Here is a 19,222-nt window from a genome sequence, read left to right as displayed (position 1 = left end):
AAAAAACAAAAATAATATGACGTAAGAATTGAACATTGTATATTACATTGTAATTTCAATAAATTATTTAAAAGCCCTTCAAGTGGGCTCAGTAGAAGGTGTTCAAGTTTGAATATTAACCTTATTTTATGTATATATATATATAAATATTTAGAAATTTAGGTTTTGAATTTTTTATAATAATTGTGACGTAGTAATGGTACAGTTTATTTTACGGTTAGCTGAATTTGAAATAATACGCTGTGATTGTTAATTTATGCTTTTTAGGAAATTTTAGAAAGGTTATTTTGGAAAAATGTTTTAAAATACGTCACAATTATTATAAAAATTCTAAAATTTAGACTTTTGTTTACCATAATAATAAACTGTAACTTACTGAGGATCACATGAAATTTTACATTTCGTGTGTGAAACAGCTGTATAAGTTATAGTTTTTATATAATTAGATAAATATTTAGCTCAAATTTAATTTACCTTTTATAAAACCTTTAATATAAAACTTTTTATAAAACCTTTAATATAAATATATCTATGATAAATATAACATTAAATTTATAAAATAAGGTTAATGTTTAAACTTAAACACTTTCAACTAAGCCCACTTGAAGGGCTTTTAGATAATTTATTGAAATGGCGATTTTAAAAATTCTGGAACATATGTTTCATAAAGCTTTAGATGGTAGATCGATTTTTGTACTGAATATTTGTAATGTACAATATTACGTCGTACTGTTTTTTGTTTTTTTTGCATAACTTTTGTATCTTTGTTTAGTACAGTGCTTTTTATTTGAATTTAACTGGCTGATGATTAAAGCTTTATGAAAAATTAAAGCTTTATGAAGCATATGTTCCAGAATTTTTAAAATCGCCATTTCAATAAATTATATATATATATATATATATATGTACGTTTTTATAAAAAAATTAAAACATATACTATAGATTATTGTAGTTTAATGAATAATAATAGATACAATACATAATGTTAAATCCGACTGTTATAAAGCTATAAAATATTTACTCATATAAATAGTGTACTTTGTCATATTTTATTATGATTTGTTATCTTATTTTGTTTTTTACTTTAAATTATACATTTTAGACTTAATACTTACTAATAAAATTATTTACTAATAATTTACAATAATCTGTAGCATTTTTTTTAAACATTTGTATATATAGAATCAAGTTATTTAACTTGATAAATCATATCTTTCACACTGAGCCCACCATAAGGGCTTTATTAATAAAAAGTTTTATTTCAAGATTTTTCTATTCTTTTCTTACAGTACTTTTTTTTTACAGAGCTCCGTGAAGTATGCTAACCCGTTAACACACAGAATCATGTGTTAGTGTAATAAAGAAAGAATACTGTTTAATTTGTTAAAATTGTATATTCCAGTGAACAAATGCTTAAACTTATATTTTCGAACAGTTATTTAACTTTTTATGTATTTTTCGAGTCTGATTTTAGTTTAAACTCTGTATTTGATGTGAACTAAACATACAAAAAGTAATCGTTAGTTTAATTAACGATGCATGTTTCACTGAACATTGTCGCAGTTTAAATATAAATTACAAGTAAAAACTAGCTTATCTCTTAGCTACTTTTGCGAGTGCCTTTCTTGAAATAGATAGGATTTTTTATGTTTTGTCTCAATTTCAAACATATGTAAAGTTCAGTTATTTTTTCAAGCCTTATAATTTCACAACCAACTATCTTTTAGTTACGTTATTGTTACAGCGCATTCAAATAGGACATTAGATTATTTAACAGTTTCAAATCTCACGGTTCAAAATATTTTTGTTATTAGAGAAAATTTTCGAATTATAAATACTGTTGATTGAAAAATTACACATTACAATTTATGAGGGTTTGTTATACGATTTGCAAGTAATAAATCGAAAGTACAATTTTGAACTATACGTTTATTTCGTTGTTTTACATAAATATAAATATATATACGATTGTAATTTAGATAAAGTGTCATTAGTTATATTATCATCGAAATAACCACTACTAATTATTACTCCTAAAAGATTAAAGAAGAGTCCGATTTTATTTTGAATTAAAAACTAGGAAGTAAAAGAATAAATGAATAAATAAAGGTAGAAAAAGAAGGTTTATTTTAATACTTTTTTTACTTATAGCTTTTAGCATCTCTACAGTTGTAGAAGTATGAGAACAAATCATTGCTTTTTAAAGTGTATGTAAGACAAACATCGTACAATATTTACTTAAAAATTCATGATTCTATGATTTCTTTGAATTAAAGTTTTATTTAACTTTTCTTGTAACATTATCTTTAAAATTCTTAAAAGGATAAAATAGTTTTTGTAGAAGTTTGTTTACAATTCTTCAGATTTTTTTTGATTTGTAAAGTTTGTTAAACAATTGTAATAAGTTAATGTAATAAGAAGAATTTACTTGTATTCAAAACTTTAAAAAAAAAACAAACCTCCGTTAAGATTACTTAAAGATGGAATAGAATTAGAAGCTGTATTCGTTCCACCTAAAACTGAAAGAAGGTTTGATGGGTTTAACAAATTGTTCAACTGGTTTGGAGATCTTGTAGGTAGACTTTCTGTGACCTGTAAAAACGTTTAAATTATATTTAAAGCTGTATTGCTTTCGCAGCAAGTATGTGTATATAAATACATATATACAAAACGGCCGTGTAAACCTATTGTTTTCTATATAATCAAATAAATGTATATTTATACATTCAACTTAAGGGATGAAAACACAGAAGCTAATATTTCAAATTATGACGGTTTATTTCCAACAAACAAAACGAGCTCCCGAGGATAAACTCTTAACTAAATTTGAAAATAACTTTTACGAGTTAATAAAAAATTTAAAATTTCGTAAATACCAAAACTCTTTTACCCGAAAACTTAACAAAGACTTAAAGGAAATAAGGCTCACGATAAAAGTTTTTCAGATAATCTCACAGCCTATAAAAAATTAGTCCGGATAAATAAAAAAAAAAAGATTTTAGAAAACATTACATCTACACACAAAAATCGAAAAAAACAGTCTCATCGAAAAAGTTAATGATAAAGCAAAGGAAGTAGTTATAAAAAACAAAATAAAAGGTGAAATTCTCAAACTATCTCAACAACAGTGTTACATTACTTTAAAAGATCATAAACCAAACTTTCTAAACAAACTAAGCTGTAGAATAATTAATCCGATAGAAACTTTTATTAGTAAACCTGCTAAAACAAATTTATATAAGATAAACAATTTAATAAGATCAAAAATTAATTTAAGGCAATGGAAAAATACGTATGAGGTATTGAACTAATTCAATAACTTAAGTAATAAATCAATTTCAAGATTTATCAAATTCGATATAGTTAACTTTTATCCGGACATCTCAGCAACAATTTTTGAAAACTTCTTTAATTTTGCTTTAATTTTAACTTTCCTAACTGAAAACAAGGAAAATGGTAAAGAATTAATCAGACATTGCTGCAAATCAGTAATGTTCCACGTAGGTGAACCATAGTCGAAAAAGCATAACAAGTACAGCTTTGATGTACCAATGGGAAGCTTCCATAACGCAGAAATTTGCGAACTGGTTGGTCTATATATCTTAGATATATTGAAGAAGGAAAATATCTTTAGTGACCGTAACTTTTGAACATACCGTGACGATGGTTTAGCAGTGATGGACATTCTACTGGAACCAGATATAGAGAGAAAAAATTAACAGCTAAGAAAAGTTTTTAAAAACATTGGCTTTGATGTTACCACTGAAGCAAGTCTGTTTTTAACAGACTTCCTAGATGTAACTTTAGATTAGGGGTGGGCAACATAAATAATTGACTGGCCGGATCCAAAAAAATTAGTTCTCAGCGGGCCGGAGCATTTCGAGTAAGTGATCTACGGGATTCAGTTGGATCCTTTTTTTAGATCCGGATCTTTATTAAAAAATGTTATCCGGATCCGGTTAAATAATAATTTTAGACAAGGTTCGTATCCGAATAGAACTAACTTCAAAAGAATTCGATCTGGCTGGATGCTAATTGATCTGGTGTTTTGAAATTTTGAATCAATTTATCAATTACCAAGGTTCTCAAGTATAAAATTTTAAGATAATTTTTATTAAGTATTCATAATTCTGTATTTATTACAACTCTGGACCGAATTAATACTAGTTAGTATTATAAAAACAATAATTTACTTACTAAAAGTTACTCGAGCCTAAGATTTCAAACTAAAACATTAAGAAATTTTAACTTTCGAAATTATCTAATTTTTGTAATTCTTGGCTCGAGGCTACATTAGTAATATTTTTCAGAAAATAAGTAACATTCCAATATTAAACTACTATTTTTTTATTTAAACAAAATTATAAAGATTCGTTCAAAATTTTGTTAGGTTGTAAACTGTTATTACAAACATACACAAATAAATTTCCTGAACAAATCATAATTAAAGTTAATGAGATAGTGTTTTGAAAAATTGTCATCAGTTGGTCATCATTAAACTTAACGATTTAATTAAACAAAAATTCCTTAATTAAAATATCTGAATAGTTTGGTTTTGGTACTGGTTTTAATTGAAAAGTTTAAACATAACTGACTCATTTTCGAAAAAAAGTTTATTTATTAATTTCGTTTAGCTCTCTTCAGAATAACATTGCTAAAAACTATGAATATTGTAGAGTAATTTTAGTTATATATAATGAATTTGAAAAGTCTAACAAAAAATAGTTACGTCATAAAGTATAAAAGTCTGTTTAGAAAAAGTTTGAAAAATAGAATAGAGCTGTACTGAACTAACTTGAAGTAATTTATAAGACAAAATTGCTAAAACAAAAACATTTAAAATAGTAGAAATTTTTTACCTTAAACTAAATTAAATAAAAAGCACATTAAAAGTACGACAATAACGACAACAAAAAATAATACTACTAAGGACCCTATTTGTAAAGTTTTAAATTGTAAAAATCTCTTTGTTTGCAAATTTTTGGCTCGCGAGATCTAATAAACAGAGATTCTAGAACTGAAAGATGGTAGGTGTTTCTAGCTCGGGATAGGATTTCGAACCTATTATCCAGGTAGTTCTCGGCACAAACAGGGTTTTTGAGGAGGTGCTGATGAATAGACGACGTGAAGCCTAAAGGTGAACAGTCATCTATTCATCAGCACCTCCTCAAAAACCCCGTTTGTGCCGAGAACTACCTGGATAATAGGTTCGAAATCCTATCCCGAGCTAGAAACACCTACCATCTTTCAGTTCTAGAATCTCTGTTTATTAGATCTCGCGAGCCAAAAATTTGCAAACAAAGAGATTTTTACAATTTAAAACTTTACAAATAGGGTCCTTAGTAGTATTATTTTTTGTTGTCGTTATTGTCGTATTTTTAATGTGCTTTTTATTTAATTTAGTTTAAGGTAAAAAATTTCTACTATTTTAAATGTTTTTGTTTTAGCAATTTTGTCTTATAAATTACTTCAAGTTAGTTCAGTACAGCTCTATTCTATTTTTCAAACTTTTTCTAAACAGACTTTTATACTTTATGACGTAACTATTTTTGTTAGACTTTTCAAATTCATTATATATAACTAAAATTACTCTACAATATTCATAGTTTTTAGCAATGCTATTCTGAAGAGAGCTAAACGAAATTAATAAATAAACTTTTTTTCGAAAATGAGTCAGTTATGTTTAAACTTTTTAAATAAAATATCAATAGCAGAAAAGAGTGCAAACTGTAGTCTCTACTTGGAATATTCTACTAAAGTGTAAAGTTAAGCAGTTTTATTTAAAGTAGGTGTCAATGTTATTAAAAACTACTTTTCTTAACATTTATAAAAACAACTCACTACACATCTGGGAAAGCCATCAATTTTTTACATGTCATTTTTTATGAAAATCATTATGAAAGGTAAGATCATCAAAGTTAGTTCAGCAAACAATTTTTTTGGATAATTTGAGAAATAATTTATTCAACTGACTTGAAACAGAACAAAGGTCTATATCAAAGGAGTGTTTTTTTTATTACTACAGAAGTTTAAAGGCATTTTTAAAAACGTTTTTAGGTTAAAGTCTTAAAGTTTATTTTGTGAAAATAATTTTAAAAAGGTTTTGAACAAATTTTGTAATATAATAAATTTAGTAATAAAAGGCTTGTAGGATTTCATATAAATTTTGAAATTGCGTAGTGGGCTGGATAAATTTAGTCCGCGGGCAAGATCCTGCTTAAATTTAAAAAAGGTTTAGGGCCGGTCATTTCGACTCCGGGGGCCAGGTCCGGCCGGCGGGCCGTACGTTGCCCACCCCTACTTTAGATTTACAAAATGAAAGCCACAAGCCGTATATAAAACCAAATGCGCATACGGCTTATGTCAACAGCAATTCAAACCATCAGAGCATGTGTTAAAACAAGAACCGGTCGCAGTGAATAACCGCCTCAAAAAGATTTCTAGCAGTCAAAGCATTTTCAAGGAAACAACCCAACAATACCAGGAAGCTATAAGAGAAAGTGGGTACGATCACGAGTTAGAAACGAGAAGGGTAATAACAAGAAATGAAGGAGAAGAAATATTTTATGCTTCAATGCTCCATTCTGCAAAAGCGTGGCAACGCGGCCTTGGTCATGCTTCCTACATATTGTGGATAAAAACATTAATGAAGACCATCCATATTGTAAAGTTTTTTACAGGAGAACACTAAAATATCCTAGTATGCAAAACATGAAACAACTTATAACGGCACTCAATCGAAAGATGTTAGACACGCAGGACAAAGAGAGGCGAATGTGTGACTGTAAAAAACAAGAATGCCCGGTAAATGGAAGATGCCTCATGGAAAATATTATATATAAAGGGACTTTCATAACTGAAAACCAAACCAAGTTTTATGTTGGCTCTACTGGACTATCGTTCAAGAATCGCTACACAAAACACAAGTACAGCTAAGAACATGAAAAACATAGAAATGCGACAACTTTGTCACATTACATTGGGAAACAAAAAAGTATAATAAAGTTAATTTTAAAAATAACTGGAAATATTAACCATAACGAAAAATAAATACAGTTTAATAAACGTGTGTAAATTTAGAAATGCGGAAAAAACCAAAATTTTAAATGTTAAAAAATCAGAATCTCTAAACAAAAGAAAAGAATTACAAACTGGCTGAATACATCACCGAAAAAAAATAATTTAAAAACTCCGTTAATAGTTTTATCTTAAATCAACTAACTATTCTATTACTGTGTAATACCGAATTTTGCATAATTTTATTGCTGTATATACACGTTTGCTTTTCATTAAATAGAATACTTGGTTGAAAACGCGTATTGAACGCAGGAACGGCTGTTCCATGCAAAAGTTTATTTTGTGTATTTTAATTATATGTATATATAATGTTTAGCTCCAATTCAATTTGTCAAGCACTATCGACCAGTACATTATATAAAATGTTTAACGTATATACACATATACATATATATATACTTCTACTGTAATTTTAGGTTTCAGTATATATAGATAAAACACTACGTTTTACTTATACAAATGATCTACTGCTCTGTTAAAGTTAGACAGAAGATCTCTTAAGTTAGTTAATTACAATAGTATCCGAAAAAATAAGTCAAGATGTGCATGAAAATAAGCAAAAAATATAATGGATTGTTACGTTACTAAAAATATTTAAAAATATAAGACACACTGATTTTTTATAAACATTCAAAAATATTTAAAATAAAAGCTAGAATTTTTTTTATAAATACTAAAAAAATCGTTTCTTTAATTTAAAGCTAGATTTAAGTTTAATTTTGAGATCTCGTGTTTTTGCAGTGAGTGCAGCCATGTTTTAAATTAAACTTGTCTTTTGTTCGTAAAAAAATCGGAGTTAATACTAAGGTGTTCATTTATATCTTACAAGTCTAAAATATTTTCAAAAGCGTATTTTTAGTCTTTATTTACTGTTGTTAAAGGAACATTTATGCCATGTGTACCTACTTTTAAACGATAAATCTGATGACCCGACATACTGCTTACTTTTCTCCGATGTTATTATCATCGCTCTAAAGGTTACAGAATGTTTTAAAATATTTTATAGGAACTCACTGCATAAGTGTTCCTTTAGCAACAGTAAATACAGAATAAAAACTACTGTTTCGAAATATATTTAGAACCTGAAAGAAAGAAGTGAAGATTTTAGCATTAACTGGGAAACTTTAGCACGAACAAAAAACAAACTCAATTTAAAAATGGCTGCACTCTCTGCAAAAACACAGGATCTCAAAATTAATAAAAACAACTCAAAATCACAAAACAACAATTAAGTGACAATAACTTTATATTTTCTAAAATTTATTAAATTCTAAGAGAGGTTTTCTCATATGTCGACAAGATGATATCAAATCGTTCCCTTGTTTAAGCAACCCTCTTGTTTAAACGCACATGTAACGGTAGTTAAGTTTTTAAACACAGCCTACACATAGGGTTATTACATTTTATTACTTTTGTCTAATACTGTTTGGGTTATGTTACTTAATTAATCTCTCTTAACTAGCCGTATACGAATAATTGATTCGCATATTATGTTTGTTAAAGATTTTAGATAATGGATTTTTTTTTTGAAATATTTTTTACTAGTTTTTTCAATTCTCTGCCGGTATTTGATTTAACTAAACTGCTGAATGTAGAATTATATCAAACTATTTTTTGTTTTCTTTTACTTTTATTGTTCGTTTTATTTTTTTGCTTTGTTTTTTGAAACTTAATTTTATTATTGCAACTGCATTTTTTCATTACTAATTTGTGGTCGTGTTTTGTTTTCAAAAAAAATTCTTTGTACCAAGAAAAAAATAAAAGTTTTTTTCCATTATTTAAATTTTTTTATGAAAATTTTTCAACGCTGTCTAATCATAAGTTATACAGATATAATTTTTAAATTAATAAAACTAGTTACATACCAAACAACTTATTAGACTTTGAAGTTAGTTCAAATATTTTGTTTGATTAATAGAGTTTATAGAAAGTCAGATTAAACGTGTTTAGTTCTGTGAGTGCAAAGCTATTAATTTATAGAATTTCGGACCTCTTATTTAAGCTTAAACGTATGACTAAAGTTTTACATTTAATAACAAGTCACACTTATATATAAAGTTTTGCTAATAAGATAGTTAAAACAAACAAATAAAAGTTTAGTGTTAACAATGTAGTAAAATACCTGGGATTGAATTATTTTTTGTATTTCTTTCCTAAGAACTTCTTCGGCGACTGCAGGTGATACTGTTGGTCCGGAAGGAACACATTTTTTTAGAGTTTCCTTAAAAACTTCTTTAACCTTTCGTAATTTATTTTTAGATTGAAAACTTTTAAAGTGTATTTATTGATCATAAAAGTTTTAAAACATATATTTTATATCTTTTTTAGTACTTTGTCTTACATGCCAAACATTATTCTTAAATTTTTTTGATAAAGCTAAATAAAATTATTTAGTACATAGCAAAATCAATACTGCATACATCTAATAAATTAAAGGTTTGAAGTTTTACATGAATAAAAATTATTATATGTTTTGGTTTTAAGAAAACAAATAGAGAGATCTCAACTACTGGAGGATAAATAATGAATTTATTCTTTCAAAAATTTATTTTACAAACTAAGTTTCGGTCAAAGACCTCGTCAGTGCTTAAATAAATATAAAAAATAAATGTGACAGTTATGGAAAATAGCATTTAATAGCAAAATAGCAATTAAAATAAGCTACATTAAATTCAACTCAATTTTAAGCTCACTTTATTAATCACATTTTTACTTAAGCAATGTTTACTCTGTAAATTAACTAGAAAAAAAAGGAAAGCTACATACAGCTTTTATTATTATTATTACTGTTGTTATATTGATTCTAAAACTTAACTAAAATTTAAACTTACCTTAAACTTAGTCTTAATAGTAAAATTTGATTTGTTTAGTTTCTTAAGTAGAAATTTTGAGTAAAAAATTGGTTTAATTTTAATTTAATTGTTTAAATGCTATTTTCCATGACTGTCACATATCTTTTTAAGATTTATTTAAGCACTGACGAGGTCTTTGACCGAAACTTAGTTTGTAAAATAAATTTTTGAAAAAATAAATTGAATATAACTTATTTAAAAAAGAAATTAAGTAGCAATTCTAAATTAATTATAAAATGATGGAACAAAATAATCACTTGAAATGTATAAAAGCATTATATAATGCTCTCTAGCAAAACTTTGTAGTCCTGGACAAGGCATTAAACCGTATTTGTGGTGTATGATTCAATATCCGAAAGGTTTTATCGTAATTTTAGTTCTTAGACCAAAATTTTAAGCGCTTTTTTTGTGTCGTTCAATAAAAAATATACACTTTTTTTCAATTAGAATGTAGTTAAAAACTATAAAGAATATTTCAAAATAAACTTATATAGGTACAAATAAAACTGTATATTTGTATATTTCAGAATAAGTGTTAATAAATTTATCTATTTTCTCTAATTAGTGCTTTCAATAATAAACAAAACTTGGTTCTTATTTTCCAAATTTATTTTCTGACTAAAATTTTTTTGATTTTCTTTATAGAAGCCATTTAAAAATTTTAAAAATCTTATTTCGTTTCTTTTTATTATACATTATTTAAAGTTCCTGAAACAAACCAATAGAAAAACAACTTCTGGGATACCCTATGGCTACTTGTTTATTACATAGACTTTTAACTATCTTACTAATGTTAAAAAGTGTTTTAATGACAGTAAACTGCATCCGTGGTGTATGACTTGATAACCGAAAGGTTTGTTCGTACACCAGGTCCTTGAACTAAACTTCTTGAGCTCTTTATTTGTCGTTTAAAAAACAATAGAAAACTAATCATTTAGAAAACTTAGTTTTAAGTTTTTATTCAATTTTAACAAATTGGTTATAATCACTTTAAGTTTTTTAATTTGGTGTTGTTTCGACAGTTGACAAAAATTTACATATTTACTGTTAAAAACTTAAAATTTTAGAAAATTTTGAACAGTTTAATCTTGTTTAGTTGAAACAGCATTCAGTACACATAATTAAAGTTTTATGTATTTAAATTCAATCTAAAAAAATACAAAGAGCTAAATTAACTTGCGATGAAACATCAGGATTTTGTTCAAAGTATGAACAAATGGCTATTTGAATGTCTACACCTGAAGTGTCTATATTAGACGAAGTATCTTCTATTGGAGGTGATTTTGATGCTGCTACGTTTGTGCCTAAAGCTCCCGTACCTGGAATAATGGATAATAAATTGTTACAACTCTAATCAAATGTAAAAGCAATTATTTTTCCGTTGAAACCATATCAAATCATTATCTTAATGCTAGTAAAGTTATACTGTGTGCCAGGAACGTAGCTAGCTTAAAAAAGTTACAAATCTGCAAAGATTAAAACATTTAAAATAACGCATTATAAGGTCCTAGCGGGAACAGAGCAATTTAAACTACTTCTAATGTTGTCGAATTAAACATGAAAGTTTACAGTTATGTTAATATTTCAAAAATAAATGGAATGTTGAAGTATGAGTGATAACTATATACAAAACTATTTATTTCGTTCCACACCCCCCTATGATTCTTTATGTGTTGCTACTTGGTTAAATTTATAAAACTTTTATTGAAAATAAGTATAAGAAAACCACAATATAACTAAAAAAAAGTTATATTCTTAACTGTACTACTTTTGAAGTTTTTGTTGAAATTTTCAAAATCGACCATTTAACGTAGTCAATAGAAACAACATTAAACTATGCAAGTTTTTGTAAAATAAAGTTGTATGGTTTTGATTTTTGAAGAAAAAGCTACAGCTTCTATTAGAATCAATTTGCAATGCATTGTTTTTTGACAAATGAATCTGTTAATGAGCTAAATGTAACGAGCGTTAATTTAGCTCAAATAGCATTTTTTTCAATTTAAAAAAAATGTCCAAACTTAAGATCCAATTATTTTCCTCATCTTTAAAGCTAACCAAGATTTTTTTTTAATTCTAGAGAACGCTTCTTTGCTTATAAATTAAAATAAAATCCATTGGATTGAGGTTTTAATTTTTTAGTAGGGCCCCTTAGAAATATGATTTTTTTTTGGAACTTTTACTCTAACGGATGTTTAAGTCAAAACATATAACTTTTTATTACACTTAATTATGACTTTTTTAAATGGTTAAAGCTTTTTTATCTAAACGGTTTTTATGTAAGACATGACCCATGTACGTTTTATTGAAGTTATCATTATTTGAACATGAAACCCCTCATATTTCTTTCATAACGTACATGGGTCATGTCTTACATAAAAACAGTTTAGATTAAAAAAAATGTTTTGACCATTTATAATAGTCACAATTAAGTGTATTAAAATAAGTTAAATATTTTTTTTTGCTGCAGTGACTGTTAGAAAATTGAAGGTATTTGAAATTTACAATCCGGAATATTTGTATATGTTATTAAAATATTAGAAAATTGAAAAAAAAAACAACAAGCCTTGAGAACACAGCAAACTAAGAATATTAAAGACAATATATATTTAGTTATATATTTTGGCTAAAACATCCGTTAGAGTAAAGATTCCAAAAAAAAAAATTTCTCTAAGGGGCCTTACTCAAAAATTCAAATCCGATGGATTTTTTTTTAACTTAAAGGCAAAGGAGCTTTCTCTAGACTTAAAAAAAATCTTAGTTAGTTTTAAAGATAAGGAAAATAACTTAATCTAAAACTTGATATTTTTTAAAAATTGCAAAAAATGCTAATCGAGCTAAGTTAACGCTCGTCTAATTGTATAAAATTAAGATGCATTTAATTCGTTTAATTTCTACGACACTAGAAGTGCTAAAGAGTATATTTGTGTCAAAATTATCTCTCAGGAATACAAAACTAAGTTTAAAGGAATACTAAAAGCTAAGAAAGCAGAGCTTTTTGAAGATGAAAAATTGAAACAAAAGCAAGTTTTTTTGCACAAAAGTATACGTTTCTGCAGACTTGCAAAAACGTACGAGGCTACGTGCCTGCTGTGTGCTAAATTTCTATTCAGATCATATGTAACTTAAGTAATGTTTTTTTTATTGAAATTAAATCAAAGTGATTAAAACATTTATTTAAATAACAATATTAAATTTTGTTAAAACTTGAAGAAAAAAAATTTACCATAAATCGATATGAACTTTTTTATCCTAGGTTATAAAAGACTCATGAATTGTTAAAGATAGAAAAATAGAAAAATTTCATGTAATTTATTAATTAAATAAGATTTACTAATGAACTATTTAATTAAATGAAACTTTGCGTAATTTTTTTAACTTGTGTATAGCAGAAAATTTAATAAATCTAATAAATAAAATAGTTTTAATTACACTGAAATAAAACTACTAACTGCGTAATAAAATAAGAGTTATTAACAACACTATATTCTACTATCTTTTTCGTTATTATTTTTCTTACTTTTTATAAGTTTATTTATTGTGTTGAATTAAAGAAATGATACATTTACATTAAAAGTGTATTTTGTTGTTCTTTAAAGTTTTTTTTAACTTAAATTGTAGTTAGAATAAACTCTAAGGTTTAAATTTAAAAGTTATAAAATATCACGTAAAAGTCAGATAATCATATTAACTTTTTAACTAATCAATTATTTATTATCATTAGTTATAAAATTTTAGTGTTACATTTTGAAACAATCAGTTTTATAACGCAAATTTTTTTGAAATTTTAAATTTTCTTAATGTACGTAAGTAATTAACTAAAAGCTAATATATAAGTAAAATAATAAATTTTTAATTTAACAATAAGAAATAAAAAATTAATCGGAGTAATACAACGTACAATTAAAACATAAGTAGCAACATAATATTATTTAACTAAGTATTTTTTGACTTTTTTTAAACTATCATTTTAGCAGTTTATGAATTATAAGTAAATTTCTTTCGAAATCGAATTAAAGCACATTTTTAGACATATTTAAATCGAAATAAGAGAAAAATAAGTAAAAATGGTTGCATAAATAAAACAATATTCTTTCTATTATTGATTGATAAATCTTTCAGTGTATGTGTAAACTTTCGGCAGTATATCATATAAACAAATATCCTAACACAAACGACTTCATAACTTAACCATCAATAACTACTGGGCAAAAGTTTAGTAACCGGTTTAAAAGACTAACAATTATGTTTAAGTAGTAATCCATCTCCTAAAACAAATAAACAGAACTTTCTAATTTTTTTAAGTCAGTAAATACTTTCGCTTGCGCTCTTATATTATCTTTAAAATGGTTTTTTTTTTACCTAATACTACTTGAAATAAAGTAAAACTCTTAACAATACTTGCAGTTAAGATTGTAGATTGAAAATATTTTTACTCGCTGTCTCAAAAGTCTGGTTCTGTAGATGAGCAAAAAACAAAGCATCTGGTGCTAAATTGAAATTATGTTCACGATCCTTCGTCAACGCAGACTGTCAGACAAAGAAACAAAACAGTTTTCTAGAAGACATCTCTGCGAAAGCTCTTTGCTGGTATAATTCTAATAACTCAAATTAAAAAAATTAAAAAAATTAAAAAAATTTAGTTGAGCAAAAACACCGAGAGAAACTAAAAATTGATATTTTCAGTAGTTGCGGAGCCTAAACTTCACCTTAAATCTGCATGAAGCGGGAAAAAAGTGGCGAATTACTTTTTTTTTTAAATCACTAACGACAATAACTTGTAAGAATTTGTTTTCGACTCGTGATAATTTGTTGATTTAAGGAGGCATGTCAATTGTGAGGCTTATAGGTTACTGCTAATTGGGTTTTATTAATGTATTTGTAAAATTGGACTTGTATTGTAGTATTTATTCGAAAAATTTACAATTAGACTTAAAATATTTAAGTTAAAAAATAATTTTTATAAAAGGCATATCACAACTAAAAGTTTTTCCAGAAGCAATTTTTTACCTGGCTTTACAGTAAGAACTTCAACACTATCTACTTCCACACCCAAATCATTAAGGAAGTTTGCAAAGTTGTTTCGAGGCTTATCTGTAGCTTCAAGACCTGTTAGTTTTTGAACTCAGGGTGTTTAACTGTTTTTCAAATACATCATTTTATAACTTCAATTTAGAAATTATCTTGAAACTACAAAAGATAATGACACTAAGTTTAATTTAATATAACAACAAGTACAAAATATTTAGGGGACTAATTACTGAAATATTTATTATTAGATAGAATTACTTTTTATTTTTTTTTAATTTACCCATTACAAACATATAAACTATACCGTATAAACTATATAAACCATATATATAAACTATACCATAAACTATACCATATACAAACAAAAAAGTATTTTATATAATCATTTTATAGTTTAATAAATTTTTAACATTTTAAAACATCAAAACTAAAAAAGCTTGAAATTAAAAAATTTTAATATTTTGGACATGCTATCTTATTGTTTACTTAAATCTTTATTTCTAAAACAGTAGTGTGCACCTATGAACAATAGTTTTTAAGTAGTTATTAATGACGTTTTTTTGTGTGTTTCTACAGGAAAAAGGTGATTATAACATAATTTAACATGTTGTTTGTATAAAAAAAACACTCAAAACTTAAATAAATACTAGTTTGGTAAATAACAACTTAGATTTTTATTAGTCTAGTGTGCACAGAGTTTATATCGCATATATTTTCTGAGCACAGCTTTGAAAAGCTTGAAGATCACTGCTCTAACGATTGATAAAAAAAACATTCTTAAGTGATATACGAATAAATTTCATTTAATTTATCTTAATTACTAAACTAAATAGTATATCTACAAACCTTAATTCTTTATTTTTTACACTTTACAGAACTATAATTAATTGATATCTTCTAAGTACACAAACTTTATTTGTTAATTTTAGATTGAAAAACTGATAAGATTATATTTTCTATACTTTTAATTTCTTCAGTTGCATCCGTAGTTGTCGTTGTTTTGGCAGGCCTTCTTGTTAGAAAGCTAAATAAAGAGTTTGATAGGGTCGGTTGAGGTTTTTGCGGCAGTATCGTCCCAGTTGGTACTGTATTACCGAAGATGTCAGCAGTTGGAGTAAAAGAAACTGCAAATGATAATTCACATAGTTAATAATTAAAAATTTTATTTATCCCCGTGTTTCAAAAACGTGACCTGTGCACAATAGTTTACATAAAATTATTTTATTGTTCAAACTAATTTTTTTAGTAGTTGAAATATTTCTAAAGTTAATATGTAATATATTTCAATTTTTCTTCAAACGCATTTGTTTAAGCTCTTAACTGTTTTAAGTATATTATAAACAATTCAACCTTCTTATGATAAGTTTCCTGTATATTAAGTTTTCTAGACAAAGGACTACTTTTTCAGCAATTTACGTAAACAACTTTTTAAAACTTTGAGAACCACTAGTTTAAGTAGCTATTTTACAACTTAATTTATTGTCAACATTTATTAGAAAATTAGACTAAGCAAATTTTAAACAAAAGTTAGAACATTTGATTTAAAAAGATAAAAAAACGCTAGTTTGACTTAGTCATTGTATGAAAAATAGTGTTAATTTTTTTTTTTTAAAGTTTAACTTTCAGATTAAGTTAAATAAGTTTTAAACTTAAAGAATGGTTACTTTGAAAATAACTTAATCATATCAATTTATTCGATACTAATAAAGTTTGATACAGCTAAACTTTCAACTCCTAAATGCTTAAAAGATAAGATTAAATGTTAATTAGTACTTTAAAGACATTAGTTCTGCTGTATATGTTTTAACTGTACAAAAAAAAAAGAATATTTTTTTACTGGACGATTAAAAATGGCTTAACAAAATTGGTTTAAGGACCTGGTGTACCACTGTATCGAGTCTTACACTACTGTATCGAGTCGTACACCACGAGTAGATGATTTGTTAAAATGCATAAAAACACAGTCTATTTTCAAAACTTTATATATTTGTAAACTTTAACCAGTTTTCTTAGTAGTTGTTGTAGTAATAGTAGTATAAGGAGTTGAAGTAGGAGCAGGTCTAAACCAATTAAATATAAATCTTCGTTTTCTTACTTTTGGTTTTTCTGCTGTTAAATATTCACAAAAAAATAATGATGTTATTTTTTTACTATATCATATAGTAACATATAATATGTTTTTCCTATAAATCATTGTTAATACTACTACAAGTTATATATAATATATATAAAATTTTATTGTTGTTAATATAATCTAAACAAACCTTCAAAATTGTTCAACGGTTTAGGTTTTTCAAATTTTGTTCATTAAATTTTATTTATAGATATGAATTTATTCTGTTTTAATTTTGTAATACTAAAACAACCTAACAGTATTTTGTAAATTAAGAAATTTCAGCCTTGCAGACTAAATAATAGTTTAGCAACTAATTTTTTTTTTGTAGTTATGAAGTTTTGTGGTTAAAAAAACCTTGAAAACAATTAAAAGGAACAGATAAGCTGTTGTCGAAGCAGCAGTAGAGTTTCGTAGTGTAATTTAATGTCTGCTCGCATTGTGACTTTGTTAGGTTGGGTTTTCCGCATGGTACTCTTTTGCTTATTTCACCGACACATCCTTGTAAGTCTAAAATTTTAAAATACAGTAAGCTCTAACATTGTATAAAAACAGAAGTCAAAGTTATTGAGTTACAGAATCTAAACAAAGTCTTTTTTTTTCTTATTTTGACTGTTGCAGTGTAAGAGTTGCAACGAACTTTACATAGTCTTTAAGTATAGACTAGTTATAAAAAAGGAATCAACGATTAACTATATTAGCTCTTCATTTACTAGAAATATAATTCTTTAAACTAACATCGTGCTAAACAAGATGTTGTAATCAACAAAAAGAAGAAAACTAGAGTTTGAAATTTCATTCTACTTTATACAACCGTTAAACCTGTAAAACATTTCTTTAAAGTAAAGCTATCTGATCATTTCAAACACAAAAGTAAACCTTTACTTTTACTCAACTACTATTTATACAAAATTATTTTATTATAAACATTTAACTTAAACCTATGACAAATAAAACTAGTTAACTCTAAAAAGCTTCATACAAAATATTATCACACTAGGAATAAAAAATACCAGTTTGAAATAAAAAATGTAATTGTTTAAAAAAATATAAATATATATAATATTTCTTCATATAAAAGTCTAAAAATTATCATTAGGTATGACAAAATTTTTTATGTTGTTAGAATTCAACTAGTCGTTTAAAAACTACTAAAAAAATACAATTAAGTACAGCAAATTTATTTATCTTACATCAATAAAAAATTAAGAAGCTTTAATAAAACAAGGTATTGAAACTGTTTCAGAATACTTGTTAAGATCCAACCTAACAATATTTTCTGCAGTCGTGTGCAAAATTAAACAATTTTTTTTAAAGTAGCGTATACAAATTCTTTTAGTCTATAATATTCTTTTAGTGTTTATATTTAAACATGATATTTTACAAACATTTTTTAATAGTCATCATCAGATAAAAACCACATGTTTCTACTTCTAACGCGAAACCGGAATTTTGACATTTGTGACTAATTAAACTACTATATTTTATATCGAAAAATCAAAAAGCTTCCAGCTATTTTATTGTTTTTTTATAGAAAACGATAATCGATATCGTAAAAGTTTTAATAAAAGTTATTTATTGAGTAGGAACATCGATAAAGTACGCATATTAAACCAAGAAAAAAGTGCCTATTTTATCGAAATGCAACAAATTTAAATTTTTTCATATCAAATAAAAGCTAAATCTACTTGCTTGTAAAATTCTACGGTCTACTTTAGTTTTCTATAGCGTCACTAGATTCTTTTTAAACAATGGTGTTAAGTTTGCAATAACCATATTAGATTATGTTTTCGTGCATTTAACTTTGAAATATTTCATGAAACTTTTATTTTTATATCTCTTTTGATCGCACTCACTTTTAAGATTTATTGCCTACCTTATGCGGGTGTAAAACCTTTAAAGTTTGTACTTTATTAATGTCCTTATTGTACTCTTGTTTTTACATGTGTAATACAAGCTTATTAAAAAACAGTTTGTTTAGTAAATAAAAAATGTGTTCTATTGTATAATATATTACAGATCGTAAGTATTAAATTTACAAAAGTCTATAACCACTTAATCTAAAACATAACCAATGATTAAAACCTTAAAACTTACAAAATAAAGACAATAATTAAAATTTGATAAAGATTTTTGTATGATATAAATTCAA

At 25.8% G+C, this 19,222-nt stretch overlaps 1 protein-coding gene across 3 annotated transcripts in view; it reads right to left on the bottom strand.

Moving 5' to 3' along the window:
* Positions 1-17,894, bottom strand: part of LOC145835508 (uncharacterized) — a 46,999-nt gene extending 29,105 nt beyond the window's left edge. Inside the window, exons 1-8 of one of the 3 annotated variants that reach the window (XM_082943144.1) lie at positions 17,809-17,894; positions 17,428-17,580; positions 16,959-17,066; positions 15,920-16,081; positions 14,937-15,035; positions 11,106-11,248; positions 9,200-9,316; positions 2,460-2,592 (exon numbers count right to left, since the gene is read on the bottom strand). In XM_082943144.1, the coding sequence (XP_082799270.1) occupies positions 2,460-2,592; positions 9,200-9,316; positions 11,106-11,248; positions 14,937-15,035; positions 15,920-16,081; positions 16,959-17,066; positions 17,428-17,580; positions 17,809-17,869 (976 nt within the window). In that variant the 5' untranslated portion in view covers positions 17,870-17,894. The remainder of the gene's footprint in view (positions 1-2,459; positions 2,593-9,199; positions 9,317-11,105; positions 11,249-14,936; positions 15,036-15,919; positions 16,082-16,958; positions 17,067-17,427; positions 17,581-17,808) is intronic. The other 2 variants (XM_082943145.1, XM_082943146.1) reach the window with 2 other exon arrangements.
* Between the last annotated feature and the right edge of the window lie 1,328 nt (positions 17,895-19,222).

The sequence above is a fragment of the Thalia democratica genome, chromosome 5, assembly GCF_965202585.1.
Source record: "Thalia democratica chromosome 5, ktThaDemo2.hap1.1, whole genome shotgun sequence".
Taxonomy (NCBI): domain Eukaryota; kingdom Metazoa; phylum Chordata; class Thaliacea; order Salpida; family Salpidae; genus Thalia; species Thalia democratica.
This window is presented reverse-complemented; position numbering and strand designations above follow the sequence as displayed.